Source organism: Harpia harpyja (genome assembly GCF_026419915.1).
Source record: "Harpia harpyja isolate bHarHar1 chromosome W unlocalized genomic scaffold, bHarHar1 primary haplotype SUPER_W_unloc_1, whole genome shotgun sequence".
Classification (NCBI taxonomy): Eukaryota; Metazoa; Chordata; class Aves; order Accipitriformes; family Accipitridae; genus Harpia; species Harpia harpyja.
In genome coordinates, this window is record NW_026293183.1 from 772,889 (window position 1) to 799,933 (window position 27,045).

The 27,045-nt window shown below is 64.1% G+C and overlaps 5 protein-coding genes across 5 annotated transcripts; 4 read left to right on the plus strand and 1 right to left on the minus strand.

Moving 5' to 3' along the window:
- Nucleotides 1-1,238: 1,238 nt before the first annotated feature.
- On the minus strand, nt 1,239-4,555 carry NOVA2 (NOVA alternative splicing regulator 2). Its single transcript, XM_052779398.1, has 2 exons — nt 4,237-4,555; nt 1,239-2,220 (listed from the first exon to the last, which is right to left on the minus strand). The coding sequence occupies exons 1-2, from the start codon at nt 4,553-4,555 to the stop codon at nt 1,313-1,315; spliced, it is 1,227 nt and encodes a 408-aa protein (XP_052635358.1). The 3' UTR covers nt 1,239-1,312.
- Nucleotides 4,556-4,610: 55 nt separating this feature from the next.
- Nucleotides 4,611-6,304, plus strand: IRF2BP1 (interferon regulatory factor 2 binding protein 1). Its single transcript, XM_052779357.1, has 2 exons — nt 4,611-4,723; nt 4,963-6,304. Exon 2 carries the CDS (start codon nt 5,060-5,062, stop codon nt 6,197-6,199), a length of 1,140 nt encoding a protein of 379 aa, XP_052635317.1. The 5' UTR covers nt 4,611-4,723; nt 4,963-5,059; the 3' UTR covers nt 6,200-6,304.
- Nucleotides 6,305-8,072: 1,768 nt separating this feature from the next.
- On the plus strand, nt 8,073-15,536 carry SYMPK (symplekin scaffold protein). The gene is given in 20 exon segments (XM_052779334.1): nt 8,073-8,202; nt 8,876-8,941; nt 9,034-9,087; nt 9,209-9,282; nt 10,115-10,241; nt 10,327-10,573; nt 10,684-10,854; nt 11,336-11,575; nt 11,949-11,954; nt 11,957-12,102; nt 12,196-12,346; nt 13,074-13,287; nt 13,386-13,536; nt 13,622-13,843; nt 13,845-13,861; nt 14,050-14,131; nt 14,598-14,711; nt 14,791-14,940; nt 15,009-15,167; nt 15,258-15,536. Coding segments are annotated over 20 exon segments (2,655 nt in total). The 5' UTR covers nt 8,073-8,094; the 3' UTR covers nt 15,414-15,536.
- Nucleotides 15,537-15,554: 18 nt separating this feature from the next.
- On the plus strand, nt 15,555-18,379 carry LOC128138095 (symplekin-like; the record flags this gene model as incomplete). Its single annotated transcript, XM_052779399.1, is given in 8 exon segments — nt 15,555-15,693; nt 16,078-16,179; nt 16,256-16,443; nt 17,104-17,195; nt 17,197-17,278; nt 17,509-17,595; nt 17,712-17,909; nt 18,335-18,379. Coding segments are annotated over 8 exon segments (933 nt in total), but the record flags the coding sequence as incomplete, so codon positions are not given.
- A 209-nt stretch (nt 18,380-18,588) lies between these two features.
- On the plus strand, nt 18,589-22,498 carry DMWD (DM1 locus, WD repeat containing). Its single transcript, XM_052779449.1, is given in 6 exon segments — nt 18,589-18,991; nt 19,464-19,646; nt 20,448-21,386; nt 21,388-21,522; nt 21,524-21,613; nt 22,170-22,498. Coding segments are annotated over 6 exon segments (1,758 nt in total). The 5' UTR covers nt 18,589-18,628; the 3' UTR covers nt 22,218-22,498.
- The last annotated feature ends 4,547 nt before the right edge of the window (nt 22,499-27,045 follow it).

Genomic DNA, 27,045 nt, shown 5'->3' on the forward strand with positions numbered 1-27,045 from the left:
GTGTTGGGCCCTGTTCTGTTTAATATCTTTATTGATGATTTGGATGAGGAGATCGAGTGCACCCTCAGCAAGTTTGCAGACGACACCAAGTTGGGAGGCAGGGTCGATCTGCTCGAGGGTAGGGAGGCTCTACAAAGAGATCTGGACAGGCCGGATCGATGGGCCGAGGCCAATTGTATGAAGTTCAACAAGGCCAAGTGCCGGGTCCTGCACTTCGGTCACGGCAACCCCATGCAGCACTACAGGCTTGGGGAAGAGTGGCTGGAAAGCTGCCCGGCAGAGAAAGGCCTGGGGGTGCTGGTTGACAGCCGGCTGAATATGAGCCAGCAGTGTGCCCAGGTGGCCAAGAAGGCCAATCGCATCCTGGCCTGTATCAGGAACAGTGTGGCCAGCAGGAGCAGGGAGGTGGTTGTTCCCCTGTACTCGGCACTGGTGAGGCCGCACCTCGAGTCCCGTGTTCAGTTTTGGGCCCCTCACTACGGGAAAGACATTGAGCTGCTAGAGCGTGTCCAGAGGAGAGCAACCAAGTTGGTGAGGGGCCTTGAGCACAAGTCTTATGAGGAGCGGCTGAGGGATCTGGGGTTGTTCAGTCTAGAAAAGAGGAGGCTGAGGGGAGATCTTATCGCTCTCTACAACTACCTGAAAGGGGGTTGTAGTGAGGTGGGTGTTGGTCTCTTCTGTCAGATGGCTGGAGATAGGACAAGAGGAAATGGCCTCAAGTTGAGGCAAGGGAGGTTTAGGTTAGATATTAGGAAAAATTTTTTTACTGAGAGGGTTGTCAAACATTGGAATGGGCTGCCCAGGGAAGTGGTTGAGTCACCATCCCTGGAGGTATTCAAAAAGCGAGTGGACGGGGTACTTCAGGGCATGGTTTAGGGGGCATGGTTAATGGTTGGACTCGATGATCTTGAAGGTCTTTCCCAACCGAAATGATTCTATGATTCTATGAGTTTTACTTCTTTTCCCGATTCTCTCCCCCATCCCACTGGGTGGGGGGGAGTGAGTGAGCGGCTGCGTGGTGCTTAGTTGCTGCCTGGGGTTAAACCACAACAGTCACCCCCCCCCCCAGGGTCCATCAGATACCTGGGCGATGCCACCCCTGGGGTGATGCTGTGGGGCCACCCAAGGGTGCTGGGGCGATGCCACCGTTCCTGGGGGGGACATCCTGGGTGACAGGGCCACCCCAGGTCATGGATGCCCATGGGTTCCACCCAAAGACACCCCCAGGAGATGCCATGGCTGTTGGCCACCCAAAGGACCTTTGGAGATGCCACCATGGTCATGGGCCACCCCATCCACTGGGTGACCAGCCCTAGCCCACTTTGGGCATGTTGGTGGTCCTCATGCCATGCCCTGCTCCTAGGTGACACGTTGGCTGATGAGATACTGGGCGGCTTGGGTGGCAGCCGGGGGACCCATGATTGACTTTGTGGTTGCGGGTGCCGGGGATGGAGTCACCCTTCTTGGAGATCTGGATCCAGGCACCCATCAGCTCCTGGTACTCCACCAAGGTCTTCCCCCCCTTGCCCAGGATGGCGCCCACCAGGTTCTCCGGCACCGCGATCTCCATCAGCTCCTTGGTGCCCTCAATCAGCTTCTCAGGTGCCAAAAACAAGCCAGTGGCAGTGGCCACTGGGGCCAAGTAACCGTTGGTGGAGGGCAACGAACCCAAGGCAAAGGTGGGCGCCACCAGGCCAGCAACCGCATCATTCGCGTAGGAAGCTAAGAGGTTGGTGGCTGCCGCCAGGTTCACACTGGCCGCCACTGCTGCTGAACCCAAGCCCAGCCCCACCACCGGGTTGTAACTGTAACTGGCCAAGGTGTTCAAGGCGGTGCCGATAGCCAACAGGTCACTGCTAGTAAAACCGGGAGCGGCGGTGAAGGCACCCAAAGTGCCAGGAGCACCCAAGATGGTGGCACTTGGGTGCAAGGTGTCCGTGGAGCTGGCGTAGGGTGAACTGGTGGGATTGGAGTTGGCCACCAGCCCAGTGACATTGGTGTAGCTGATGTTGAGGCAACCGTTGTTCTGCAGATCCTCCTGGATCTTGCGGACGATGATGTGGATGGCGGTGTGGAGCTGGGTGGCTTTGCCATTGACTGTCACCACCCGCTCCTGGAGGTTGAGACCCTCCGGCTTCTGGCTGAGCTGCACCCAAGCCCCCGGCTTCTCCATGACGGCCTTCGCCATCGCCCCCCCTTTGCCAATTGTCCTGGGTTCAGCTGGGATAGAGTTAATTTTTTCAGGAACCTGGGAGGTGGGGGGGGCATAGCCGGGGCAGCCGACCTGAACTAGCCAAGGAGCTATTCCATACCATGTGACATCATGCTCAGTATATAAATGGGGAGCGGGCTGGGGGGAGGGCTCTGGACTTTCGGTGGTGGAGCGTCGGGTTCCGGGTGGTGAGCAGTTGCACTGTGCATCACTCTTTTTTGTATATTCTTTCATTAGTACCGTTGTTGTTGTTGTAACCTTTTTTTTGTGTTGTCCCAGTAAACTGCCCTTGTCTCAACCCTCGAGGTTCCGTTTTTTTTTCTTTTCTCTCCTCCGTCTCCTCCCTATCCCACCGGAGGGGGGCGGGAGGAGTGAGCGAGCGGCTGCGTGGTCCTTTGTTACCGGCTGGGCTGAAACCACGACACCAATGATGAGCCTCGCCGTGCTGTTGGGCACGATCAGCTTGGCCGGGGGGGGGGTTAAGTGGGGGAGTGGGGACTAGGGGGGGCTGGGGGACATGGGGGGCTGAGGGCTATGGAGATGGGACCCCGGTGTCATATGGGGCTGGGGGCTATGGGGCCATGGGGGGCTGGGGGCTATGGGATGAGGATTATGGGGCCATAGGATGCTGGGGGGGGTATGGGGATGAGGGCTATGAGGGGCTGGGGCTATAGGGCGATGGGGGGCTATTGGGCCATAGGGGGCTGGAGGCTATAGGGACAGGGGCCATGGGGCCATATGGGGCTGGGGGCTATGGGGCCATGGGCCATGGGGCTGGGGGCTATGGAGGGCTGGGGAGGGGAACGGGGGGTCCCCGGCGGGACGCGGCCGCGCTGGTTCAGCACCACGGACAGCGGCGGGGGAGCCAGAGCGGGGGCGTGGCGACTAGCGAGGGGGGGAGCCGCGGAGGGGCGGGGTACCCCGCTGGCCCCGCCCCCCGCTGGCCCCGCCCCCAGTGCTGACTGCAGTGCCATGGCAATGGCTCCATCACCTGGGTACCACCTCCGTTGCCATGGCAACGACCCCAGCAACGAGGGCGGGGCCCATCCCACGAGGGCGGGGCCATCCTCACCCCCTATACCTCCAGCCCTTCCAGCCCCTATAGCCCGCATACCCGCCCCCCCATAGTCCCCCAGCCCCTTAGCCCTGATACCCAACCCCCCATAGCCCCCCTGTAGCCCCTATAGCCCCTATTCCCCCAGTTCTCCCAGCCCCTATAGCTACCATACCCCCATAGCCCCTATAGCCCCCCTGTAGCCCCTATTCCCCCAGTTCTCCCAGCCCCTATAGCTACCATACCCCCATAGCCCCTATAGCCCCCCTATAGCCCCCCTATAGCCCCTATACCCTCAGCCCTCCCAGCCCATATAGCCGCCGTACCCGTCCCTCCCATAGCCCCCCAGCCCCTATAGCCCCCATACCCCCCCATAGCCTCTATAGCCCCCATGTCCCCCTATAGTGCCCCTATAGCCCCCTATAGCCTCCTGTAGACCCCCCGGGGTACCAGTCCCCGGCCCTGCGCAGCCGCACACCGGCCCCCCCCTCTCCCACTGGAGCCGCAGGCGGGTGCTGCCCCCCCCCCGGCCCAGCAGAGCCCGCCCCCCCCGGGCACCAGCACCTTCAGGCAGCACCCACCCACCTCTGGGGCACCCCTCAGCCCCCCAGCCTCCAAACCCCCCCCCAGCACCCCCAAACCCTTCACCCCCCCCAGGGGGACGCCAGCCCCCCCCTCCCAGGCCCCAGGTGGCCGGGGGATCCCCAGGACCCCCGATGCTCCCCCCCCATCCCCGGGACCAGCCCCAGAGCCCCCCCCCGGGGGCTCCGGGGCCGGTCCCGGGGATGGGGGGGTGGTCCCGGGGGTCCTCACAGCTGGTGTGGGAGCCCTTGGTGCTGGAGGTCTCCGGGAGGGTCCCGCTTACGGGAGTCGGGGGGGGGGGGGTCCATGGGGCAGCGGCAGCGGCAGCGGCGGGGCGGGGACGGAGAAGGGGCGGAGCCAGAGAGGGATGGGACCGCCCCCACCCGACAGCGCGGGAGGCCGTGGCCTAAGGAGGGGGAGCGCTCCGCTTCGCTGGGCTTCGGGAGGGGGGCGGGGCTTTGCCCAGGGAGGAGTCTGGTGGGCGGGGTCTGTGTCAAAGGGGCGGGGCCGGAGGGGATCCAGGATGGGGCGGGGGGAGATCTGGGCGGGGCGGAGATCCAGGATCCCTCGCGCGGGCGCTGCCGCTCACGTGGGCTCTGCCCCGATACACGCGGCCGGCGGCCACGCCCACGGCTGGCGGCCACGCCCCTACACGTTCCCGCGGCCACGCCTTCCTCCCCGCCCCGCGCTGTCAGCCCTGTGCGCATGCGTACCCTCTCCCCCCATCCTGTCCACCGGCGCAGGCTCCCTCCCCGCCCCTTGCGCAGGCGCAATGGCCGCCCGCCGTCCCGCGCAGGCGCAGTGGCCGCTCCCCTTCCCGGTCCCTCTCGCCGTCCCGCCGCGCTCCGGTGGCTCCTTTAATGCGCGCGCAGCCGGTATGTAATGGGGGGTGGGCACGACCCTGGGAGGGGGTGGGGCTGTGAGAGGTCTTTGCTGAGGGGGGATTCTGAGGGGACCTTCTGGAGGGACCCTGTGAGGGGGCTGTGGTGAGGGGGGGAGACTCTGAGGTGACCTTCTGGGGGGGCTGAGCTGAGGGGGGACCGTGAGGGGACTCTGGGGTGTCTTTGCTGGGGGGGGGGACTCTGAGGGGCCCCTCTGAGGGGTCTCTGCACAGAGGGCCCCACCCAGAGGTCCCCCCCCGAGGAGCACCCACTGAGAGAGACCCCCGCGGTAGGGGCCTGCGCCGAGGAAGGGGTCCCGGTGGCCCTGCCATGTCGTGGCAGCGGCAGTGGTGTTACCTGTGCGACCTGCCCAAAATGCCATGGGCCATGGTGTGGGACTTCAGCGAGGCTGTTTGCCGTGGCTGCGTCAACTTTGAAGGCACCGACCGTATCGAACCGTTGTTGGAAGCTGCCCGTCGCCTCCGGCACAGCCATGCTGAAAGCCAGCACCGCGATGCCGCGCCAATACCACGCTTGCCCGAGGGGCTAAACTGCCCCGAGGAAACGACAGCCAAGTGCCATGGGCCATCGTTGCTGGTGCCATGCCGGCCGCACGGTGTCGAGCGTTTGGTGGAGTTGAGCAAAGCCATGCGCGGTCGCGCCGAGGACTGTCTGGGAAAGCCGCTGGCAGTGCGGGAATGCTTGGCTGCCCTCGCCGGCTGCGCTCCCTTCAACGTCCGCTTCCGTAAAGACCACACATTGGTGGGACGAGTCTTCACCTTCGATGCCGCGCCCCGGCCCAGCTTTGAGTTTGAGTTGAAGCTCTTCGCCGAATACCCCTGCGGTTCCGGAAGCATCTACGCCAGCATGCTGGGCCTGGCAAAGCAGATGTTCCAGGATTGCCTCCAGGTGCCCGGCAAAGCCATTTCCTCCGGCTACAAGTACCTGGAATATGAGAAGCGGCAGGGCAGTGGCGATTGGCATCTGCTGGGCGAACTCTTCACCGAAGCAGTCCGCTTCTTCCGCCACCCGCCAGCGCCCGAAGCCTTGCCGCAGCAGCACCCACCGCCCCCGATGCTGCCGCCATGTCGCTGTCGCAAAGCTTCACCGGAACTGGATGAACCGCCACCACACCGGCAGCACCTGCCGGGTGAAACTTCACCCGATGAACCACCCAGCATTCGTCGCCTGGTGGAGGATTCAACATCACTGATGTTGTGTTGTGGTTTGTGCCAGCAACGGTTGGAGGACACCCATTTCGTGCAGTGCCCCTCGGTGCCGGCGCATCGGTTCTGTTTCCCCTGCGCCCGTCGTGCCATCCAGGCACGGGGTGCTGGCGGGGAGGTGCACTGTCCCAGCGGGGGCCGATGTCCGCTGGCCGGATCCAGCCTCCCCTGGGCCTTCATGCAGGGCGAGATTGCTGCCATTTTGGCCGGGGACATCTGTGTCAAGAGGGAGAGGGACCCCTGAGGGACCCAGGACCCCCCAAAGGGACCCAGGACCCCCCCAAGGGACCCCAATCCCGCTGAGGGACCTGGGACCCCCCTGAGGGGGCCCCAACCCTGCTGAGGGACCCCCAACTCTGTTGAGGGACCCTCAACCCCCCCCCCAAGGGACACTCAACCCCCCTGAAGGACCCCCAACCCTGTTGAGGGACCCCTGCCCCCCCAAGGGACCCCTGCTTCCCCCCCAAGGGACCCCCCAACCCTGTTGAGGGACCCCCAACCCCACCAAGGGACCTGGGACCCCCCCCCAGGGGACACCTGCCCCCCCCCCCGAAGGACCCCCAACCCTGCCGAGGGACCCAGAACCCCCCCAAGGTACACTTAACCCCCCGAGGGACCCCTGATCCTGCTGAAGGACCCAGGACCCCCCTAAGTGGACCCCCAACCCTGTTGAGGGTCCCCCCCCCCGAGTGCCCCCCAACCCTGCTGAGGGACCCAGGACCCCCCCGCAGAGGGCCCCCCCCTGCACCGTGCCTCAGTTTCCCCCAGGTGTTGTTTTGGGAGGCCCTACCATAACCCCCCACCCCGGGTAGGGGGGTGACAAGTGCCTGTCCCCTGGGGGGTGGGGTGGTCCCCAAAGCTCTGTTGGGGTTTTTTTGGGTTAATAAAGCAATGTTTGTTTTGGGGGGGGTTTGGTTAAGCCGACTTGGCTGGTTTTTGGGGGGGGTGATGGGGAGGGGGCGGGGCTTGGGGAGCGGGGGGCGGGGCAAGTGGGGAACTGGGGGAGGGTCCCCCGTCCTCGCTCCCCACGTGCGCAGAGACACACCCCCCCCCCCCCACCACCTCCCGCGCGCGTGTCAGCCGGACACGCCCCATCCCGCGCAGCGCCCCTCCCTCTGCGAGGAGGTGGAGCCTGGGGAAGGGGGCGTGGCCGAGGGATGCTCCGCCCCTCCGCCTACAGCTCCCGGCGGGAGCCCTCCCCGCGCTAACGTCACAGCCGGGGCGGGGTTGCGCGGGCGCAGGAGCGCGCGCGTGGCGGTGAGGGGCCTGGGGGGGGGGGGCTCTATAGGGGCCTGAGTCTTGTGTAGGGGTGGGCGGGGTTTAGGGCTGTGGGGCTCTATAGGGGGTAGAGGCCCCTATAGGGGAGTCTGGGGGGCGGGGGGAGAAGGGGGCTCTATAGGGCCCTGGGGAGTGTGTGGGGGTGGGGTGCTCCGGGAGGGAGGGGGACGTGGGGTGTGAGGGGAATTGGGGTCGGGGGGGGGCAGGGGGCTATAGGCGCCTATAGGGGTGGGGGGAGGTGTGGGAGGGGGCTCTATAAGGGCCTGGGTGGTGTGTCAGTACTACAGGGTGTATATGGGCACAGGGTGTGAAAATGAGGCACTATAGGGGTGGGGGCTATAGGGCCCTGGGCAGCGTGTGGGGGTGGGAAGGGTTGTAGGCCTCAGAGTTGTGGGGGAAATGGGGCTCTATAGGAGGTGGGAGGATGTATGGAGGGAGGGCTTTCTATAGGGTCCTGTGCTGGGGTGGGGGGAGCTCTGTAGGGACTGGGACTGAGTGGGAATGGGGTTCTATAGGGTGTGTGTGATGGCAGGTGCTGCATAGGGGCTTGGGTTAGCACTGACTTGGGGGGCATATGGGACATGCCAGGGGGCTGTACAGGGCACTATAGGGGCAGCTGGAGTATCCTAGGGGCCATATAGGGGGTCCCAGGGGCTGTATGGTGCATCTCTGGGCCATATAGAGCATCCTCAGGCTATATAGGGTACCCTAGGGGCTATCTCTGGGCCCTATAGAGCACCGGGGGCCATATGGGGGGGGCATTTGGGACAACCCAGGGGCCATATGGGGCACCTGGGGGCTGTATAGCGCCCGGCAGGGCCGTATAGGGTGTGACGTGGTTGTACCCCCCAGGACGGGGCCATGGCAGGGCTGGGGGGGGCTGAGGGCCCCAGCCCCTGCATGAGTGTGGCCTCCCAGTTCTTCAGCAAGGAAGAGTGTGGCAGTGATGGCGTGAGCACTTCCGAGCGGGTGGGGCCTGGATCTGCTGGGGGGGGGGAGCTGGGATCGGGGAAGGGGAGGAGATCCGGGATCTGCTGGGGGGGGGCTGGGATTGGGGAAGGGGAGGAGATCCGGGATCTGCTGGGGGGTGTCCCTGGGATCGGGGAAGTGGGGGAGATCCAGGATCTGCTGGGGGGGGTCCCTGGGATCGGGGGAAGTGGGGGAGATCCAGGATCTGCTGGGGGGGTCCCTGGGATCGGGGAAGGGGGGGGGAGATCCGGGATCTGCTGGGGGGGTGTCCCTGGGATCGGGGAAGTGGGGGAGATCCAGGATCTGCTGGGGGGGGTCCCTGGGACTGGGGGGGGCAGCAGGATCCCCGGGATCCTGTGGGGTGGAGGAGCAAGATCCCTGGGATCTGGGGTGGGGTGGGGGCGGAGGACAGGGTCCTGGGGATCCAGTGGCGGGGGGATCCCGGGGATGGTGGGGGGGACAGGGTGTCTGGGATCTAGGGAAGCATGGGTGAATCCCTGGGGGGTGGAGGATTCCCCTGCCAGGGATATGGTTGTTGTCACCTCCAAGGGGACGCTGTGGCTTTGGCCAAGGGGGGGGGGCAGATCCAGCGGTGGCCCTATGGGGGGGGGGGGGCACGACACCCCCTCCCTGGTGTCATCCCTGCCCCCCGGGACTGAGTTGGGCTCTGCAGGTGGTGGATCTCCTCAACCAGGCAGCTTTGATCACCAATGATTCCAAGATCAACATCCTCAAGCAGGTGAGCTGGCAGCTGCATCCTGCACCCGCTGGGGGCGGGGCGCCCCCCCCCCCCCATGTCCCCACGTCCCCACCGTGTCCCTCTGTCCCCAGGTGCAGGAGCTGATCATCAACAAGGACCCGACGCTGCTGGACAGCTTCTTGGATGTGAGCGGGGATGGATCTGGTGCAGGGTGGGGGGGGCTGGGACAGATCCAGAGGGGTGCGGGATGGATCCGAGGGGGGGTTTGGGATGGATCCAGCCCTGTGCTGAGGCCCCCCCCCCCAGGAGATCATCACCTTCCAGGCTGACAAGTCCATCGAGGTGCAGAAGTTTGTGGTGGGCTTCATCGAGGAGGCCTGGTAAGGGGGGGCTAAGCACCCACTTTTTGGGGGGGGGTGCTGAGCACCCGCTCTCAGGCCCTGGGGACAGATGTGCCCCATCCCGGCTTTTGGGGATGCAGGCAGGAGGAGATATGGGTGCTGATCACCCACCTTCTCCTGGGGTGCCATCTTGTGGGTGGGTGTAAAAGGAACTAGGCCTTAAGCCTCATTGTTTTTAAGACTATTTGTTTTATTGCATAAGACTATTCATATTAGACATATAACTAATGATTAGAAATTGGTTTAGAAAAGATTAATAGAATGCAGGTGCGTATAAAACAATATCTATGAGTTGCTTAATTGTTTTATGAGACTCTCGCTTCATGGCTGGCTTAGAATCCAGTCAAGCTGAATCAACAGAGAAGGATCATACATCTTAAGACCCAAGACATGAGAGTAAGTGATTAACTTTAGAATAAGATAAATTAATAACATAACCTGAGTAGTTTTCTTGGAGACCCATAGATACCTTTGAAATGTAAGAAGATAAGTGATGATGGTGACCGGAGACTTCATGCCCGTGACCACCAATCCCAGAAGAACTGAGACATGAGAATGGAGAATGGATGAGATAAGATGATGGATGACAACGATATGAGAACAGAGAATCGACTGGAAAATTACAGAGACTTTGGATTGGGACAATGGGTGGCAAAAGGGTATAAAAGATTTGAAAACTTTTGGAGGGTTGCCATTCATTGCGGTGGTGGCCCAACTCTGAGTTGTTAATAAAGCAAACCTAGAGAAACCCACGTTCGTAAATTCTTTAACAGTGGGGGAGCACCCATTTGTGTCATGTGTCCCCCCCCAGCAAACGGGACATCAAGCTGCTGCTGAAGCTTATCGCCAACCTCAACATGCTGCTCAAGGATGAGAACGTCAACGTGGTGAAGAAGGCCATCCTCACCATGACCCAACTCTACAAGGTGGCTTTGCAGGTGAGAGACCCCTTGGGTGCTGGGAAGTGGCACCCATGGGTGCTGGGGGATCAACCAGTGAGATTTAACCCCTCCCTGCCCGCAGTGGATGGTGAAATCGAAGGTGATCAGCAAGTTACAGGAAGCTTGCTGGGAGATGACGGCGGCTATGGCCAGCAACATCATCCTCCTCGACTCGGATAACGACAGCATCCGCACCCACGCCATCAAGTTCGTGGAGGGACTCATCATCACCCTGTCACCCCGCATGGCCGACTCCGACGTCCCCAAACGTCACGAGAATGACATCAGCCTTGAGCGCATCCCCAAAGACCACCCTTATATCAAATACAGTGAGGCTGGCTGGCACGGGGTGGTGGGGTCCCTTCCAAGAGGTGGAGGGGGACGGGGACGACATGGGGACGGTGACACCCAGCTGAGTGTCCCCTCTCCATCCCTGCAGATGTGCTGTGGGAGGAAGGTAAAGCCGCCCTGGAGCAGCTCCTCAAGTTCATGGTGCACCCGGCAATCTCCAGCATCAACCTGACAGCCGCGCTGGGTTCCCTGGCCACTATCGCCCGCCAGCGGCCCATGTTCATGGCCGAGGTCATCCAAGCCTACGAGACCCTTCAAGGTAAATGTCACCTCACCAGGTGTCACCGTCACCTGTGGGAACGGAGAGTTTTCAGGTGCTGTCCAGTCCCCGTAGCGCTCACAGGATGTGGGGTGGGGTGGGGGGGGTGTCTGAGCTTGTCCTGCTCCTCTGGGGGGTCCTGGATCTTCAGGGTCCCCATGGCCACCTCCCATGGGGCTGGGGACCCAAATGTCCTTGGTCCTGGTTCCCAAGCACCCACTTTCCATCCCGACTGAGGACCCAGGCTCACCCGTGCCCTCTTGCAGGCAGCGGACCCTGATGCCACCCAAACCATGGTGTCCCACGTCCCCACGGACCTGGGTGTCCTGTGTCCTCAGGTGTCCCTGACACCACCCAAACCACAGTGTCCCATGTCCCTGCAGACCTGGGTGTCCCGTGTCCCTGACACCACCCAAACCATGGTGTCCCATGTCTCCAGGTGTCCCTAACACAGTGTCGTGTCCCCCCCCCAACTTTGCAGCCAACCTGCACCCTACCCTGGCCAAGTCGCAGGTGAGCAGTGTCTGTAAGAACCTGAAGCTGCACCTCCTCAGCGTCCTGTGGCACCCATCCTCGGGGGACTTCCAGCCCCAGATCACCACCCTCCTCGTCGACCTGGGCACCCAACAGGCCGAGATTGCCTGCAGCATGCCCAGCCCCTGCGACGCCCGCAAACGACCCCGTGACGAGCCCGACACCACCCTCAAGAAGATGAAGATCGGTGAGAGCCAGGCTGTCATTGTTGTCCCCTCCCTGGTGGCACTGCGCACCCTCAGAGGCCCTTCCACCACCCTCTGGGGCATTAAATGCCCCTCAGGGTCCTTCCAGTCCTCTTCTGGTCACACTGGGGGTGAGTGGTGGCACAGCACACCCTCAGGGTCCTCCCAGTGCCCTCCTGGGGACATTGGGGATGGGTGGTGGCATTAAACACCCCCCCCCCCAAGTCCTCCCAGTCCTCTCCCGGGGTCTTCCCAGTGCTCTCCTGGGGACCATCGGTGGCACAACAGCCCCCCCCCCTTCCCTGAGTCCTCCCACTCCCTCTCTGGGGTCCCCACTTCCCAGTGGTGACCGATCAACTCCTCCCATCCTGGCAGAACCCCCCCGGGCGAGGATGACGAGGACAAAGACCTGGAGCCGACGACGGTGACGGCACCTAAAGCGACCGGCCAGACCAACGTCCCCTCAGACACGGACATCACCGCCGAGTTCCTGCAGCCGCTTCTCGCCCCGGAAAACGTCGCCAACCTGGTCAGGGAACGCGATGACAATGGAGGACGGGGGGGAATTTGGCGCTTTGAGGTGTGGGGGGGCTCTAACCGAGTGTCCCCCCATTTTTTACAGGCGCTGATCAGCATGGCGTACCTCCCTAAGGCCATGCCCACGTCCTTCCAGGCCACCTACACCCCTGTGGAGTCAGCTGGCACCGAGGCGCAGATCAAACACCTCTCCTGGCTTATGGCCACCCAGATGACGGCAGCGGGACTTGGCCCCGGTGAGCGGGGACCGGTGGGCAGGTGCGCATGTCCCCTTTTGGTTTTTTCCTCCCATGGCACAGCAACTTTTTGGGGTGCTCGCCCACCCGCCCTTCCTCTTTTGTTGTGGATGAGTGGAACACGCCTCGCTCGAAAGGGAGATTTATTGAAGTACAGTAAGAATTTGAGGGAGTTGGGTGGAATTTAACGATGTTTAACAGAGGTTTGGCAAGGTTTGATGGAGAGGTTCACCTTATTAATTACTGCACGGAAGAAACACAATGGAAAATTTAAGAGTCGGGTCAGAGTTAAGTAGTTGGCTGCTAGTCAGTAGTATATGAAAGAGAGATTTATTGAGGTACAGTAAGTATTTGAGAGAATTGGGTGGAATTTAATGACATTTAACGATGGTTTGGCAAGGCTTGTTACGTTTGATGGTGAGGTTCGCCTTATTAATTACCACACGGAAGAAACACACGACGGAAAACTGAGTTAAGAGTCGAGTTAGAATTTAGTAGTTGGCTGCTAGTTAGTAGTATAGACAAGATAATCTTTGGTTTAGCTCTGGTATCTTGTTTTTTATTTTGGTTATCTTGCATTTTTGGGTTTCGAAACCACCTTTTGAAATATTTTTTGACACGTGAGCCGGGAGTTTTCCAGCTTGCAAGTTCACCCCGAGGCCAGGAAGTTGTTCCTTAACCCGAATCAATGTATGGCGAGGAGTCAATATCCCTCACACCGTTTCAGGCGTGGAGCAGACGAAACACCTGAAGGAGGAACCGAAGGAGGAGAAGGCAGCCAAGCCGGAGAGTGTGGTGATCAAGCGGCGGCTGTCAGCGCTGTCCCAGGGCCAGGCCATCTCAGTGTTGGGTGCCCAAGGTTCGGCCGCCAACCTGCTAGAGGAGGAAGCCCCCCAAACCAAACGTTGCCCTGAGCCCATCATCCTGGCCATGTAGCCCCAGTGAGACCCCCCCACACTCACCGCCCCCACAGGGGAGCACCCATGGGTGCTGACAGACCCTTTCTCCCCCCCCTCCCCAACCCTTTTCCTCCTCCAAGGCTGGCGGGCGCTGGTGGCCGTAAGAAGGTTTTCTGTCTGGCCGATGTCCTCAAGTTGCTGAGCGACACGCAGATGGAGAAGCTGAAGCTGAGCACCGTCAAACGCATCCTGTGTGCCGAGTGCGCCATCGCCTGCAGTGGGGCCGCCCAGGTACACCTGGCATCCCCCCCCCAGCTTTGGGGAGATATCCAGCCCCCCCAAAACCTCACCCAGACCCTCTTGCTTCCCCCGGCAGGCTCACGTGAAGATCTTGGCCTCACTGGTGACGCAGTTTGAGGTGCCACTGAAGAGTGAGGTGCTGGCCTTCATCCTCGATGACATCCATGGCCGCTTGGGCCTGGCTTTCGCCTGGCTTTTCCAGGAGTACAACGCCTATCATCTGAGCCAATTCCCCACCAGCAACCTGGAATGCCATGACGAGTGTCTCATTGGGCTCCTCGCTGGTCTCCAGGAGAAGCTCCGACCAGAAGGACGGGTAGGAACAGTGCCGCCGGGGACGGGACGGTGCCACCAGCTGCTTTGCCAGGCTCCAGAGAGCCGGTACAGCAAGAACTGCAGCTCTTGGGCCATAAACATCCCTCCAGATGGTCCCCAGGGTTGCCCACCTGTGTCCCTCATCCCGATGACATCCCCCCCCCCCCGATGACATCCATTTCCTGGCAGGATTTTCACCCAAGTGGTGCTGGAGGCGCTGCTGATCACCAAGAGCGCGCTGGAAGTCATCCGTAAATACTGTGAGGATGAGGTGGGGACCCACAGGGTTGGGAACCCATGAGGGTTGGGGACACAGGGACAAGCCCCAATGTCCCTCACCACCATTGCCCCCCCCACCCCTGTGGGAGCAGCTTGGAACACCTGGTATTTGTTTTCAAGAGTGACTTAGAATTTGTTGTGCTGCATGTTTGCCAAGCCTTTGAAGAACTAGTTTCACAAGGTCAGGTTGGAGGATGGCCTTGTGTAGGCCTGGGAAGATGTGGCTGAAGACAGTCACGAGTATGTCTGTGGAATGTTTTTATCTTTAACTGTTCTGAGGACTGGCAAACATCCCAGCTGGGCCAGATATGCGCTCCTGTGTTAGTAGTATTGGCTGCGTGCCGTTAGTTCTTTCTAGATCTTTGTTGAAACATATATAAGTTTGATCTTTTAGTGAAATAAAGGGAATCTTGCACAGAGAGCTTGAGCGCTTGATTGAGTCGCCGCAACCCCGGTAGAGCTGGACCTACCTAGGCATGTCCATGCTGCGTGACCTCATCTTCAAGTGGCCGTTGCGGCAATTCCAGTACCTCCATGTCCTGATGGACCTCAGCTCCCACGAGAAGGACAAGGTATGGGCGCGGGGCTCGGTGCCCCAGGGGAGGGGACACCCCTGTCCCCATGCTGGTGACACGCAGCCACACCCCGGAGGTACGCCAGCAGGCCCTCCTCTTCATCAAGCGCATGTACGAGAAGGACCAACTGTGGGAGTACGTGGAGAAGTTTGCCCTCAACTACCTGCAGCTCTTGGTGCACCCCAACCCACCCTCTGTCCTCTTCGGGGCCGACAAAGACGGGTGAGTTTTGGGGAGGGGGGTGGCACCCGTTGGTCCCCGGGGGCTTCCAGTGACATCGTGCGTGACGCAGAGGTGGCGGTGCCATGGACGGAGGAGACCATCAAGCAATGCCTCTACCTCTACCTGGCGTTGCTGCCCCACAACCACAAGCTTATCCATGAGTTGGCTTCTGTCTACACCGAGGCCATCGCCGACATCAAGCGCACCGTCCTGCGGGTCATCGAGCAGCCGGTGAGGCTCGCAGCGGACAGGGGTGGCGTTGAGGGGACATGGGACAGTGGACGTGGTGGCCTGGTGACACCAGTGGTGGCTCTCCTGTAGATCCATGGGATGGGGATGAATTCGCCCGAGCTGCTGCTGCTGGTGGAGAACTGTCCCAAGGGAGCCGAGACGCTGGTGATGTGCTGCCTGCACAGCCTGACGGACAAAGATAGGGGACGGAGAGGATGCAGCGGGGTGGCATGTGCCTGGCAGTGACGTGCCACCTCCTCCTGGCAGTGCCTCCCTCGCCCAAGCTGGTGAAGAGGGTCCGCGACCTCTATCACAAGCGGCTGCTGGACGTGAGGTTCCTCATCCCCGTCTCAACGGGCCGGAGAAGGTCAGAGCATCCCCTCCTCCCCTCGTGTCCCCTCCCCTGATGTCCCCCCGCTGCCGTTTTGGGTGCAGAAAGAGGTGATCCAGGCGCTGCCCAAACTCATCAAGCTCAACCCCATCGTGGTCAAGGAGGTCTTCAACTGTCTGCTGGGGATGCAGCACAGTAGGGGATGGGGACAGCCCCAGGACATGTGGCAGCCCTGGGGTTGGACACAGAGCTTGGCACCTCCCTGGGGACAGTGCCAGTGCCTGCTGTGGGGACGTGGGACCTCCTGGGGGTGGGACATGGGACCTCCCTGGGGCAGGACACCATGGGACATCCCTGGGGACAGTGCCAGTGCCTGCTGTGGGGACATGGGGCCATCCTGGGGTGGGATGATGGAACATGGCACCTCCCTGGGAAGAGCTGCAGGAACACAAGGTGACCCCAGGGACAAGCCCTCACCTCCGGGGCCACCACAGGACGGGCCACCGGCCCTGCCACCTGAACCCCGTCCCCACCCCGACCACCCGAGGACCAAGGCCACCTGGTAATGTCCCCTCGCAGGTGACAGTGCCTCAGCCGTGTCCCCACTGAACCCGGGAGAGCTGCTCATCGCCCTTCACAACATCAACTCCTCCAAGTGTGACATGAAGTCCATCATCAAGGGTACAATGCAGACAAAGAGGGGGGGTTTGGGGACATGGCAAAGGGGAGGTGACACATTTGTCCCTTTTTGGTGCAGCCACCAACCTGTGCTTCGCTGAGTGGAACATGTACACCTCGGAGGTGCTGGCGGTGGTGATGCAGCAGCTGATGGAGCAGAACCCATTGCCCATGTTGTTGATGCGAACCATCATCCAGGCCCTCACCATGTACCCCCACCTGGGCGGCTTCGTCATGAACATCCTCTCCCAGCTCATCATGAAGCAGGTCTGCCTGTCTGTCCGGTTGTCTGTCTGTCCGGGTGTTGCCACCTAGAGGGGGGTTGGTGGTCCTGGGGTTGGGTCGTTGGGGGTGAGGGGTTGTTCTGGTTCTGGGGGTGGGAGGTTGGGTGGTTGGTTATGGGGAGGGGGGGTGGGTTTGGTTACGCTGTCCGTCTGTCCTGTCCTGCTGTTCCTGGGTGTCTGTCCTGTCCAGCCATCCCTGGGTGTCTCGGAGTGGGTGTCTGTCCCTCTGGGTGTCTGTCTGTCCTGTCCTACTGTTCCTGGGTGTCTGTCTGTCCTGTCCTGGGTGTCTGTCCCTGTGACGTGTCTGTCTGTCTGTCCTGTCCCGCTGTCCCTGGGTGTCTCGGAGTGGATGTCTGTCCCTCTGGGTGTCTGTCTGTCTATCCCATCCTGCTGTCCCTGGGTGTCACAGCCTGGTTGTCTGTCCCTCCTCTCCCTCTGTCCCTGGGTGTCCGTCCGTCCTGTCCCACTGTCCCTGAGTGTCTGTCCCTCCTGTCCCTCCATCCCTTGGTGTCCCCACGTGTCTGTCCCCATGTCCCCCCACCCTCCATCCCTGGGTGCTCACAGACAACTGCTCCTCCCCGCTGCCCCCCCTGAGGGGACCCCCCAGGCCCCCCCCAACCCCCCCGTGTCCGTCCCCCCCCAGGTGTGGAAGTACCCCAAAGTCTGGGAAGGTTTCATCAAGTGTTGCCAGCGCATGAAGCCCCAGTCCTTCCAGGTGGTGCTGCAGCTGCCCCCCCCAGTTGGCCGCCATCTTCGACAAGTGCCCCAAACTGTGCAAGCCTCTCCTCAGCCACATCTGGGCCCTCACCCCCCACCAGGTGACACCCCCCCACCCCACCCCAGGGTGGGGGGGGGGGATATGACACCCCCCAGCATGCACTGGGGTGGGGTTAGTGTAACCCCCCAGTGAGGAGGACACACCCCCCCCCCCACCCCACCCCCCCACCCCCACATGCTTGGTGTGACTCCCAGCATACACAGGGGTGGGGTGGGTTGCCTTTGTGTCCCCCCCCTGCCCCGCTGACCCTGGGCCCCACCCCCCCCCCAGCAAGCCCACATCCCACTCTCCACCATGGCCATCCTGGAGGCCTCTACCCACCATGAGCCTGACTCCCGGGAGGGGCCGCCCGGAGAGGTGAGGGCGCAGACTGGGGGGGGGGTCAGGGTGCCCCCAGTCCATACCCCCAGCCTCAGGGCCCCCCCCTCACCCTCTCTGTTGTGTTGTCGTCGCCCCCCCCCCCCGACCCCCAGGAGAAGCCCCCGAAGCCCCCGAGCGAGGAGGAGGCAAAGGGGAAGGCTATGCCCTCAGCCCCGGGGGGGTCCCAGCATGGGGCCGACCTCGAGCCCCCCCCCATCTTCATCATCAGCATTCCTGAGGATGAGGAGAGCTTGGGGGGGGGCCACGTCCCCCCCAATGCCACCCTTGACACCCCTATGGCTCCCCCCAAGGTATGCAGCCCCCCCCAGCACACTGTGTGCCCCCTCTTGGGGGGGGGGGCCATCTCTAACCACCCCCTTTTTCTCTCCAGGACCCCCCCACTGGCACAGAGCCCCCCCCAGCGGTGCCATCCCCAGTTGAGGCAGCCCCCAGCAGACCCCCCCCTCCTCGGAGCCGCCCCCCCCCGGGCACCCAGAGCCCCGAAGTGCCCCCCGGGGGGGCCCGATCCCCCCCCCCAGGGCTGGCAGAGGGCTGGGGGGGGGTGGGGGGGGTGCCTCCCCCTACCCCCTGGGGTGCTGTGCTTAATAAAGGCGTGGGAACAGCTCTGGGGCTGTGTCTGCTTGGGGGGGGAACCCTGGACCCCCCCCCCCCCCGGGGAGGGGCCACCTCCTGCCCCCTCCTCCCGGCACCCTGAGGCTCTCGGGGTGCCCTGCAGGGAGTGCGGTCACAGTCTAGGGGTGGGCGTGGCCTGGGCGGGTAGGGGCGGGGCATGAGTGGTGGCTGAGCGCTGGGGGCGCGTCCGGGGCGGGGCTTCACCGCCTCGGGGCGGGGTTTCCCGCCTCGGGGGCGGGGCTTGAGTGGCGGCCGAGCTCTTGGGACGGAGCCTGGTCCCCAAGGAGTGGTACCGAGGGGCCGTGGCTACGCGTGACTCAGGGGCGCGTTGCCATGACAGTGGCGGCAGCGGGCGGGGGGTATTTCCGGCGGGCGGTGACGCCCTTCCGGTGGGAAGATGGCGGCGGTGGTCTCGGGGGCGGGCGAGGGCCTTGCGGCGCTCCCGGCTCAGCCCCTGGAGCTCAAGAGCCAGTTTCGCACCCGTGAAGGCTCCTACCGGCTGCTGGGCCCCGAGTCCCGGCCCCGCGCCGGCCCCACCGCTGCCCCCGGGCCTTCCCCGCCCACCGCCGGACCGGGCCCAGCCGCCGCCGCCCCGGGCCCGGCCGCGCTGCCGCCGGTGCGATTGTCCATGGTGCGGTTGGCTCTGCCGCCCGCTGAGGAACCGGGGGGCCCGGCGGAGCGCAGCCGGGTTTGCTTCAACTTGGGCCGAGAGCTTTATTTCTACGGTGGGGCCGGCTCCGGTGGTCGCGGCAGCCGTCGGGTAACGGGGGAACAGGGGCCTTGGGGCGGGGGGGGGACACCGGGGAGCCGGGTCTGGGGGAGGAGGGAGCCGGTCGCTAACGGCTATGCTGGGGACAGCGGGGCTGGCAGGGGGCCGGTGGGTGCCCATGGGTGATGGTGACAGCGGGGCCGTTAAAGGGGACAACGTAGGGCTGGTACTGGGGGTTGGGTCTAGCGAGCGGGGATGGGGACACCGGGGCCCCCAGGAGTCACTGGCTAATGGGGACGGTGACACCAGGGCCAGTAATGGTGACCCAGGATGCACAGGGATGGTGGTAACACCGGGGCCCAGCCCAGGGGGGTGGTTGGCCCAGGCCAGGCAGCAGTATGATGGTGACAAGGACCCTCCCGGGAGCAACAGGGTGGGCACAGAGGGGTGTGTGTGTCCCCTCAGTGACACGTCCCCCCCGTGGTGACATCCCCCCATGGTGACATCCCTGTCCCCCCCGCAGTCGCTGGACCTGCACAAGCCCATCGACAAACGCATTTACAAGGGGACGCAGCCAACCTGCCATGACTTCAACCAGTTCACCGCCGCTGCCGACACCATCAGTCTCCTGGTGGGCTTCTCGGCCGGGCAGGTCCAGTACCTTGACCTTGTTAAGAAGGACACCAGCAAGCTCTTTAACGAGGAGGTGAGCCCCGCCCGTGTTGGGGAGAGGGGGCGCAAAGGGAGCCCACCCCCCCGCCTCAGGAGCTTCTGCTGCCACCACGCCTACGGTCAGGCACAGGGAGATGCCGGAAGGGCCGAGGTTCCCCCCCCCCCGAGAGATGGTGGCTTTACCGGGGGTGGCGATCGTTGGGGGCCAGCTTCGTTAGGGGTCTGCAATGGCCGCACTGTCGACGAGAGTCGGGGGCTGTGCCGTGACACTGATTTGGGTCCCTAAATGTGCCGGTTTTGGTTTTGCCCTCGGCAGCACCCCAGGGTTGTGTCACAGCACTCAGTCGTGTCCCCAAATGTGCCCATTTGTGTCCCCAGATGTGCTGTTTTGGGCTTTGCCCTCAGTGACACCCTGGGGCTGCACCATGACGTGGATTTGGGTCCCCAAATGTGCCACTTCATGTCCCCAAATGCCGTTTCCAGCTTTGCCCTCAGCGAGACACCAGGGCTGCGCTGTGACACAGATTCGGGTCCCCAAATGCCCCTTTTTTTGGATTTGCCCTTAGTGACACCCCAGGGTTGTGCCTCAGCCCTCAGTTGTGTCCCCAAACGTGCCCGTTTGTGTCCCCAAGCATGCCGCTTTGGGCTTTGCCCTCGGTGACACCCCAGAGTTGTGCCACAGCATGCACTCCTGTCCCCAAATGTGCCGGTTCGGGCTCTGCCCTCAGCGACACTCTGGGGATGCACCGTGCTGCCGATCTGTGTCCCCAAACGTGCCCAGGGGCCCAATCCCACCCCCCTGACCCCCCCCCCCCTTTTTCCCCCTGCCCCGTAGCGCCTGATCGACAAGACGAAGGTGACTTTTGTCAAATGGCTGCCGGAGACAGAACGGCTCTTCCTGGCTTCCCACGCCAGCGGCCACCTGTACCTGTACGATGCCGAGCAGCCCTGCGGGGCCACGGCCCCCCAGTACAACCTCCTGACGCAAGGCGAGGGCTTCAGCATCTTCGCCTGTAAGAGCAAGACCCCCCGAAACCCCCTCCTCAAATGGGCAGTGGGCGAGGGGGCCCTTAACGAATTTGCCTTCTCGCCGGATGGGCGCTCGCTGGCCTGTGTCAGCCAGGATGGCTGCCTGCGCGTCTTCCATTTTGACTCCATGCTGCTGCAGGGGATGATGAAGAGTTATTTCGGGGGGTTGCTCTGCGTCTGTTGGAGCCCCGATGGGCGTTACGTGGTGACGGGGGGTGAGGACGACCTGGTGACCGTCTGGTCCTTTGCTGAGGGGCGGGTGGTGGCTCGAGGTCACGGTCACAAGTCTTGGGTCAATGCCGTGGCCTTCGATCCCTTCACTGGGGCGGCCCAGCCCCCTGAGCTGAGTGGGGGTGAGGAGGAGGACGAGCCCCCCAATCCCCTTGTCCGCCGCTCCCCTGCTGTCACCTATCGCTTCGGCTCAGCCGGCCAGGACACCCAGTTCTGCCTGTGGGACCTGACCGAGGACGTCCTCTACCCTCGGCCTCCCCTCTCCCGTGCCCGTACCCTCACCGGATTGGGGGATGCCAGCGTTCCCGTGCCGGGGCTACCCCGCTCACTCTCCCGCTCCAACAGCCTCCCGCAGCCGGCGGGGACAGGCTCGGCCCGCGGCCCCCCACCCGATGTCCCCCCGGCCCTCAGCGTCGGTCGCTTCGCCACGTTGACGTTGCAGGAACATAAGGGACCCTCCAGCGCCGAAAAAGAGCACAAACGTTACCACAGTTTGGGTAACATCAGCCGGAGCGGGGGAGAAACCTCCTGGTGGTGCCAGGTCCCGGGGACGGCTGGATACGGCCAAGGTGCTGGGGACGGCACTGTGCCCCCGGATTCATGAGGTGCCGCTGCTGGAACCCCTCATCTGCAAGAAGATTGCCCACGAAACGGTTGACGGTGCTGCTCTTCTTGGAGGATTGTATTGTCACTGCCTGCCAGGAGGGACTCATCTGCACCTGGGCCCGGCCTGGCAAGGCTGTGAGTGTGCTGGGGCGGGGCAGAGAGGGGTTTTGGGGGGCACAGAGGAGGACTCAAGGGGTCCTGTTGGCAGCCTGGGGGGTCAAAGAGGGGTTTGGAGGGAGCTGGGGGGGACTTGAGGGGTCCCATCAGCAGCCTGGGGGGTCAAAGAGGGGTTTTGGGGGGGCTGGGGAGAATTTGAAGGGTCCCGTCAGCAGCCTGGGGGGTCCTGTTGGCACCCTGAGGGGGCAGAGAGGGGTTTTGGGGGGGCTGGGGGGGGACTCAAGGGGTCCTGTCAGCAGCCTGGAAGGTCCTATTGGCAGCCTGGGGGGTCAAAGAGGAGTTTTTGGGGGGGCTGGGGGGGTCCTGCTGGCAGCCGGGGGGGGGCTGGGTGGCCACTGGGGTCCCTTTGCCTGCAGGTACCCTCCTCTGTCCCCTCTGCCCCCCCCCCCCGGTGTCACCTGCCTCTGTGGGGGCTTTGTCCCCACACAGTGCCACATCGCCAGTGGCAGGGGGGTGTCCTAGTGTCCGTGTGTCCCCCCCCACCCCTGGTGACTGCTGTCCCCTTCCCTCGCAGGGACTGTCCTCGCAGAACAGCGGCTCCCCCAGTGGCACTGTAGTATAGCCGTCACTGTCATCCAGCTGCATCACCATCACCCGGCTGCATCAGTCACCTGTACATACCCCTGTGGGTGCCACTGCCCTGCTCAAGGACACCGCTTCATCCCCGTACTACTGAGCCCCCCCCGGGTGGGTGGGCACCCTGTTGTCCCCACGGCCCCCCACTGTCCCCCGGTGGGGTGGTGGCACTGCGGGTGCCGTGCTGGTGGGGTGCCCTGTGCCTTCATCACTTTACATCCCCGCCATGCCATGGGGCCACCGGGCTCTGCCCCTTATTTATACTAAAGAGACTCTTTTCACACTTGGGGTGGCCCTGACATGTCTGGGGACAGAGATGAGGGGTGCCGCACGGGGATGGGTGGGGGACACGCTGCGTGCCAGGTGGGGATGCAGGGATGTGCCGGGCACTGGGGACACGATGGGTGACAACTGGGGACATGATGGGTGAGATGGGGACACACGGATGGACTGGGGACATGATGGGTGATGTGGTGGGACAGGGATGGACTGGGGTCATGATGGGTGGTACATGGGGACAGACTGGGGATATGATGGGTGGGACAGGAACAGATGGGGGACATGATGGGGATAGACTGGGGATGTGATGGATGACACATGGGGACAGACGGGACATGGTGGCTGACATGGCAGGACAGGGATGGACTGGGGACACAATGGGTCACACAATCGGACAGACTGGGGACACAATGGGTGACACGTGGGGACACACGGATGGACTGGGGACATGATGGGTGGCACAGGGGGATGTGGGGATGGCTTGGGGACACAGCGCTGTTGTCCCCACATCCCCAGGCCTTGGGGTGGGGGGGGTAGGGGGAGAGGACATGATTTCCCCCCCCAGGCCATTTTGGGGTCCCCATGTGTGTGTCCCCCAGCGCAGAGGTCGGTTGCAGAAACACAACTTTATTCTCATCTCCTCCCGGGGGGGGGGGGGGGGGGGGGGGGCAAAAAAATGGGGGGGGGGGGGTGGCATAAATAATGGGGGGGCTTAGTGCAAATGTGGGGCATCCCTACAAATAAATTACTAGCAGGGGGTGATGGGGGGGGCCCCCAGGGTGGCATGAAGGGGGGGGGGTGTTGGGTCCTGCTGCCCCTCGTTGCCAGTCATGGGGGTAACAGTGTGACCCCCTCCCTGGGGTGGGGGGGGAGCCTGGATGCCTGGGGTCTGTTCCCCCCCTGTGCCTAGTGGTTGGGGGGGCTATGTACGGGGGGGTGTTGGGGGGGGTCGTTGTGTGTCCCACCCCCCCCGCTGTGGGGAAGGGGGGGGGGTGAGCCCGGGTGCCTGGATCCCCCCCTTGCTGGACGCCTGGGTCCCCTCTCGGGGGGGTCCCAGGGAGGGTGGCAGGGGCACAGGCTGGTGGCACAGAGCAGCAGGCAGTCCTTGGTGGCACTGGGATGGGGGACCTGGGGACAGGGAGGGGGTCAGGGCGTGTGGCAGTGGCCCTGTCAACCCCCCCCGAGTCCCCTCCGGCTGGTGCGCACACACCCCCCCCCCCATTGGGGACCCCCTGATTTGGGGGTGGCCCTGGGGGGTGGGGGTGCAGGGACGGGGGGGGGAACATGGCCTTGGGTGACAAATGGCAGTGAGCGGGGTGACACAGCCTGGGGGGGTGACAGTGTCAGAGGTGGCACTTCCCCGGGGGGGGGTTGGCAGTGCGGTGGAGGCGACAGCCGGGGGGGGTGGCAGTGGTGGCCGTGGTGGTCCCCTCCCTGGGCTAGTGGCCATGCCCGGGGTGGGGGGGTGTCCCAGCCTGGAGGGGGTGGCCATGCCCAGGGCGGGGAGTGGCAGTGTTGGGGGGGGTGACAGTGAAGGTGACAGCAGCCTGCGCAGCCCCACGTACCCGGGCCCAGAGCAGTAGGTGCTAGGACAGGGGCACCCCCAGGGGGGAGTGGAAAAGCCGGGGGGGCCCTGCTGCTGGGCTGCGGAGAGAGCAGAGAGCGTCAGCAGCCCCCAAAACCCTCACCCCCCCCCCCCCAAGTCTTACATCTGCCGAGGGCTCCACGGGGGGGGGCCGTGATGGTGGGGGGCTGCCCCATGCCTCCTGCAAGGGAAATGGGGGGGCAGAATCAGGCCCTGACCCCCCCCCCAAATACCCTTTCCGGGGTGCATTTTTTTCCCCCCCATTTTAAGAAGAGGGTGAGGCCCTGATCCCACCTTTGTGCGACCCCCCCCATTTTAGGGAGGGGGACAAGGTCCTGGGTCCCCTCCCAATACCCTTTTTTGGGGTGTCCCCCCCATTTTGGGGTGCAGATGAAGTTCCCCCCCCCCCCATTTTAGGGAGGGGGTGAGGCCCCTGATTCCCACCCCACCCCCATCCTGGGGAGGGATCAGGGCTACCCAAGGGATTTGAGGGAGCTCGGGGGGGGGGGGGGGGGCACAAAGGGATTTGGGGGGGGGGTCTGAGGGGTGTTGGGGGCACCCAAGACATTTAAAGGGGGCTAGAGAGGGTCCCTGGGGCAATATCAGGGAGGGGTCTGGGGGGGGAGGCCTTGCCTTCCTGCGGGGGGGGCCCTGGCCCCGGGGGGGGGGCTCCGCAGCCGCTGCAGCTTTGCTTCCAGTTCCCGGTTGTGGCTCTCGGCCCTCCTGCAGGCGCCTGGGGGGGGTGGGTGTGGGGGTGTGGGGGTGTGTGTGTGTGTGTGTGTGTGTGGGGGTGTGTGTGTGTGTGTGTGTGTGTGTGTGTGTGTGTGGGGGTGTGTGTGTGTGTGTGTGTGTGTGGGGGTGTGTGTGTGTGTGTGTGTGTGTGTGTGTGTGTGTGTGTGTGTGTCAGGTGGAGACATGTGGGGACACCCACACACCCCCCCCCGTCGGTCCCCCGATGTCCCTGCCCTATAGCACAGTGTCACCCCTGTGGTACCCGGGGTCCCTGGTGTCTCGCACGCCCCACACCCCCCCCCCCGGTACTGGTTGTCACCCAGGTGTCACTGCCCCAGTACCCAGTGTCACCCCCCCCCCCCCCCCGTAACTGTCTGTCTCCCAGGTGTCACCCCCAACCACCACTACCCGCTGTCACCCCGCCCCCGGTCCCGCTGTCCCCGTGTCCCCCCCGGTTGCCCCCCCCCCCCGTACCGGGCCAGCCCCTGCCCCGCCGCCCGCAGCAGCCCCAGCTCCCGCTCCAGCACCGCCCGCAGCTCCACCTCCTCCGCCACCGGCCCCGCCTCCGCCGCTACAGGCCACGCCTCCTCCAGCATCGGCCCCACCTCCTCGGGGGGCTCCGTGGCCGCCGCCGCCGGCTCCTGCGGGAACCGCGTCTGCATGGGGACCCCCGCCCCGGACACTGACCTCCCTCGGGACCCCCCCCCGGGGCACCGGGACCCCCCCCGGACACTGGCCTCCCCCAGGACCACCCCCCAGCCCGGGGCGCCGGGACCCCCGGGGATCGGGACCTCCCCCCCCTGGGGCACCAACCCCCCCCCCCCCCCCCCCCCCGCTTCCAGCACCGGGACACCCCTACATACCGGCTCCTCGGGGGGTGTCCGGGGGGTCTCCGTGCCCGGGGGGGCTGCACAGCCAGGGGGTGGTGTCTGCGGGGGGGCCCCCCGTGTCTGGGGAGGGGCCCTGGGATGGGAGGGGGCTCGTGGATGGGGGGGGGCCCTTTTGGGGGTGGGGCACCCATGGGTGGGAGGGGCTCCGTGGTTGGGGGGTGGGGGTTTTTGTGGGGGAGCCCCCGTGGGGGAGGGGGGCTCTTTTTTGGGGGGGTGCTCCCATGGGTGGGGGTGCCCCTGAAGGTGGGGGGGGGCTCTTTGGGGGGGGGGGGGGTCTGTGGGTTCAGAGGTCCCCACGGGTGGGGGGGTCCCCTGGGACAGAGGGACCCCTGTAGCTGGGGGGGGGGCTGTTGTTGGTGGGCACCCAATGGTTGGGGGGGTCCCTATGGCCGGGGGGGTCCCCACAGGTGGGGGGGGTCCCCATCTCCGGGGGGGTCCCCCAGTCCCCCTCCAGCTCCATGGCCACGTCCTGGTCCCACTCCTCATCTTCGTCTTCATCCTCCTCCTCCTCCCTGGGGGGGGGGGACACACAAATGGGGGAGGTCACCTGGGGCCCCCCACAGGGACCCCCACCAGGGGACACCCAGGGGTTATCCCAGCCCCCCGCCATTTCCCCAGTGCCCCCAGTTCCCCCCCCCGTTTTGTATGTCCCCCCCAACACCGTTACCCCCAGCCCCCCCCCGTCGTTCCCCCCCGTGCTCACTCGGGGTCTCCACGGGCATACGAGTACCCCACAAACGGGAGGTGCAGCCCCAGTTCGGGGGGGTCCCACGGCTCCCCCAGGGGTTCCTGGGGGGGAGGGGGATGTTAGACGTGGGGGGGGGAGAGCACCGGGGGGGGTTTGGGGGTCCCAGTAGGGGCCAATGGGGGTCCCTGGGGGGGTTGGGGGAGGTCCCAGGTGAGGCGGGGGGGGGGGGGTGTCCGGGGTGAGGGGGTCCCATGGGGGGGGGTCATGGGGGGGGGGGGGAGCTGAGAGGGACTCGTGGGGAGGGGGGGGTGTCCAAGGAGGGATTTCCATGGGAGGGATGTGTCAAGTGATGGGGGGTTCCATGGGGGGGGAGTCCTGGGGGGCGTTCCCCGGGGGGGTTCAACGGATGGGGGGGGGGTCCCGGAGTGCACAGGTCCCATGAGGGGGGGGTGGGTCCGGGATGGGGTCCCGGGATGGGGGGGGGGGGGTGTCGCATGGGCGGGAGTCTCATGAGTGGGGTTCCCGGAGGGGGGGATCAACGGATGGGGGGGGGTCCCATGAGGGGTCCCCCGGGGGACGGACGAAGGACGGTCCCATGAGGGGGGGGGTCCTGGGGGGGTGTTGTTGCCACGAGGGGTTT

Bases quoted from the DNA above. Each gene is read 5' to 3' on its own strand.
- NOVA2 (XM_052779398.1), bottom strand. From the start codon at position 4,555: ATGCGCACAGGGCTGACAGCGCGGGGCGGGGAGGAAGGCGTGGCCGCG. The intron at 2,221-4,236 runs GTCGGGTGGGGG...ACTCTATCCCAG, and splicing joins AGGCCACGGCCTCCCGCGCT to CTGAACCCAGGACAATTGGC.
- IRF2BP1 (XM_052779357.1), top strand. From the start codon at position 5,060: ATGTCGTGGCAGCGGCAGTGGTGTTACCTGTGCGACCTGCCCAAAATG.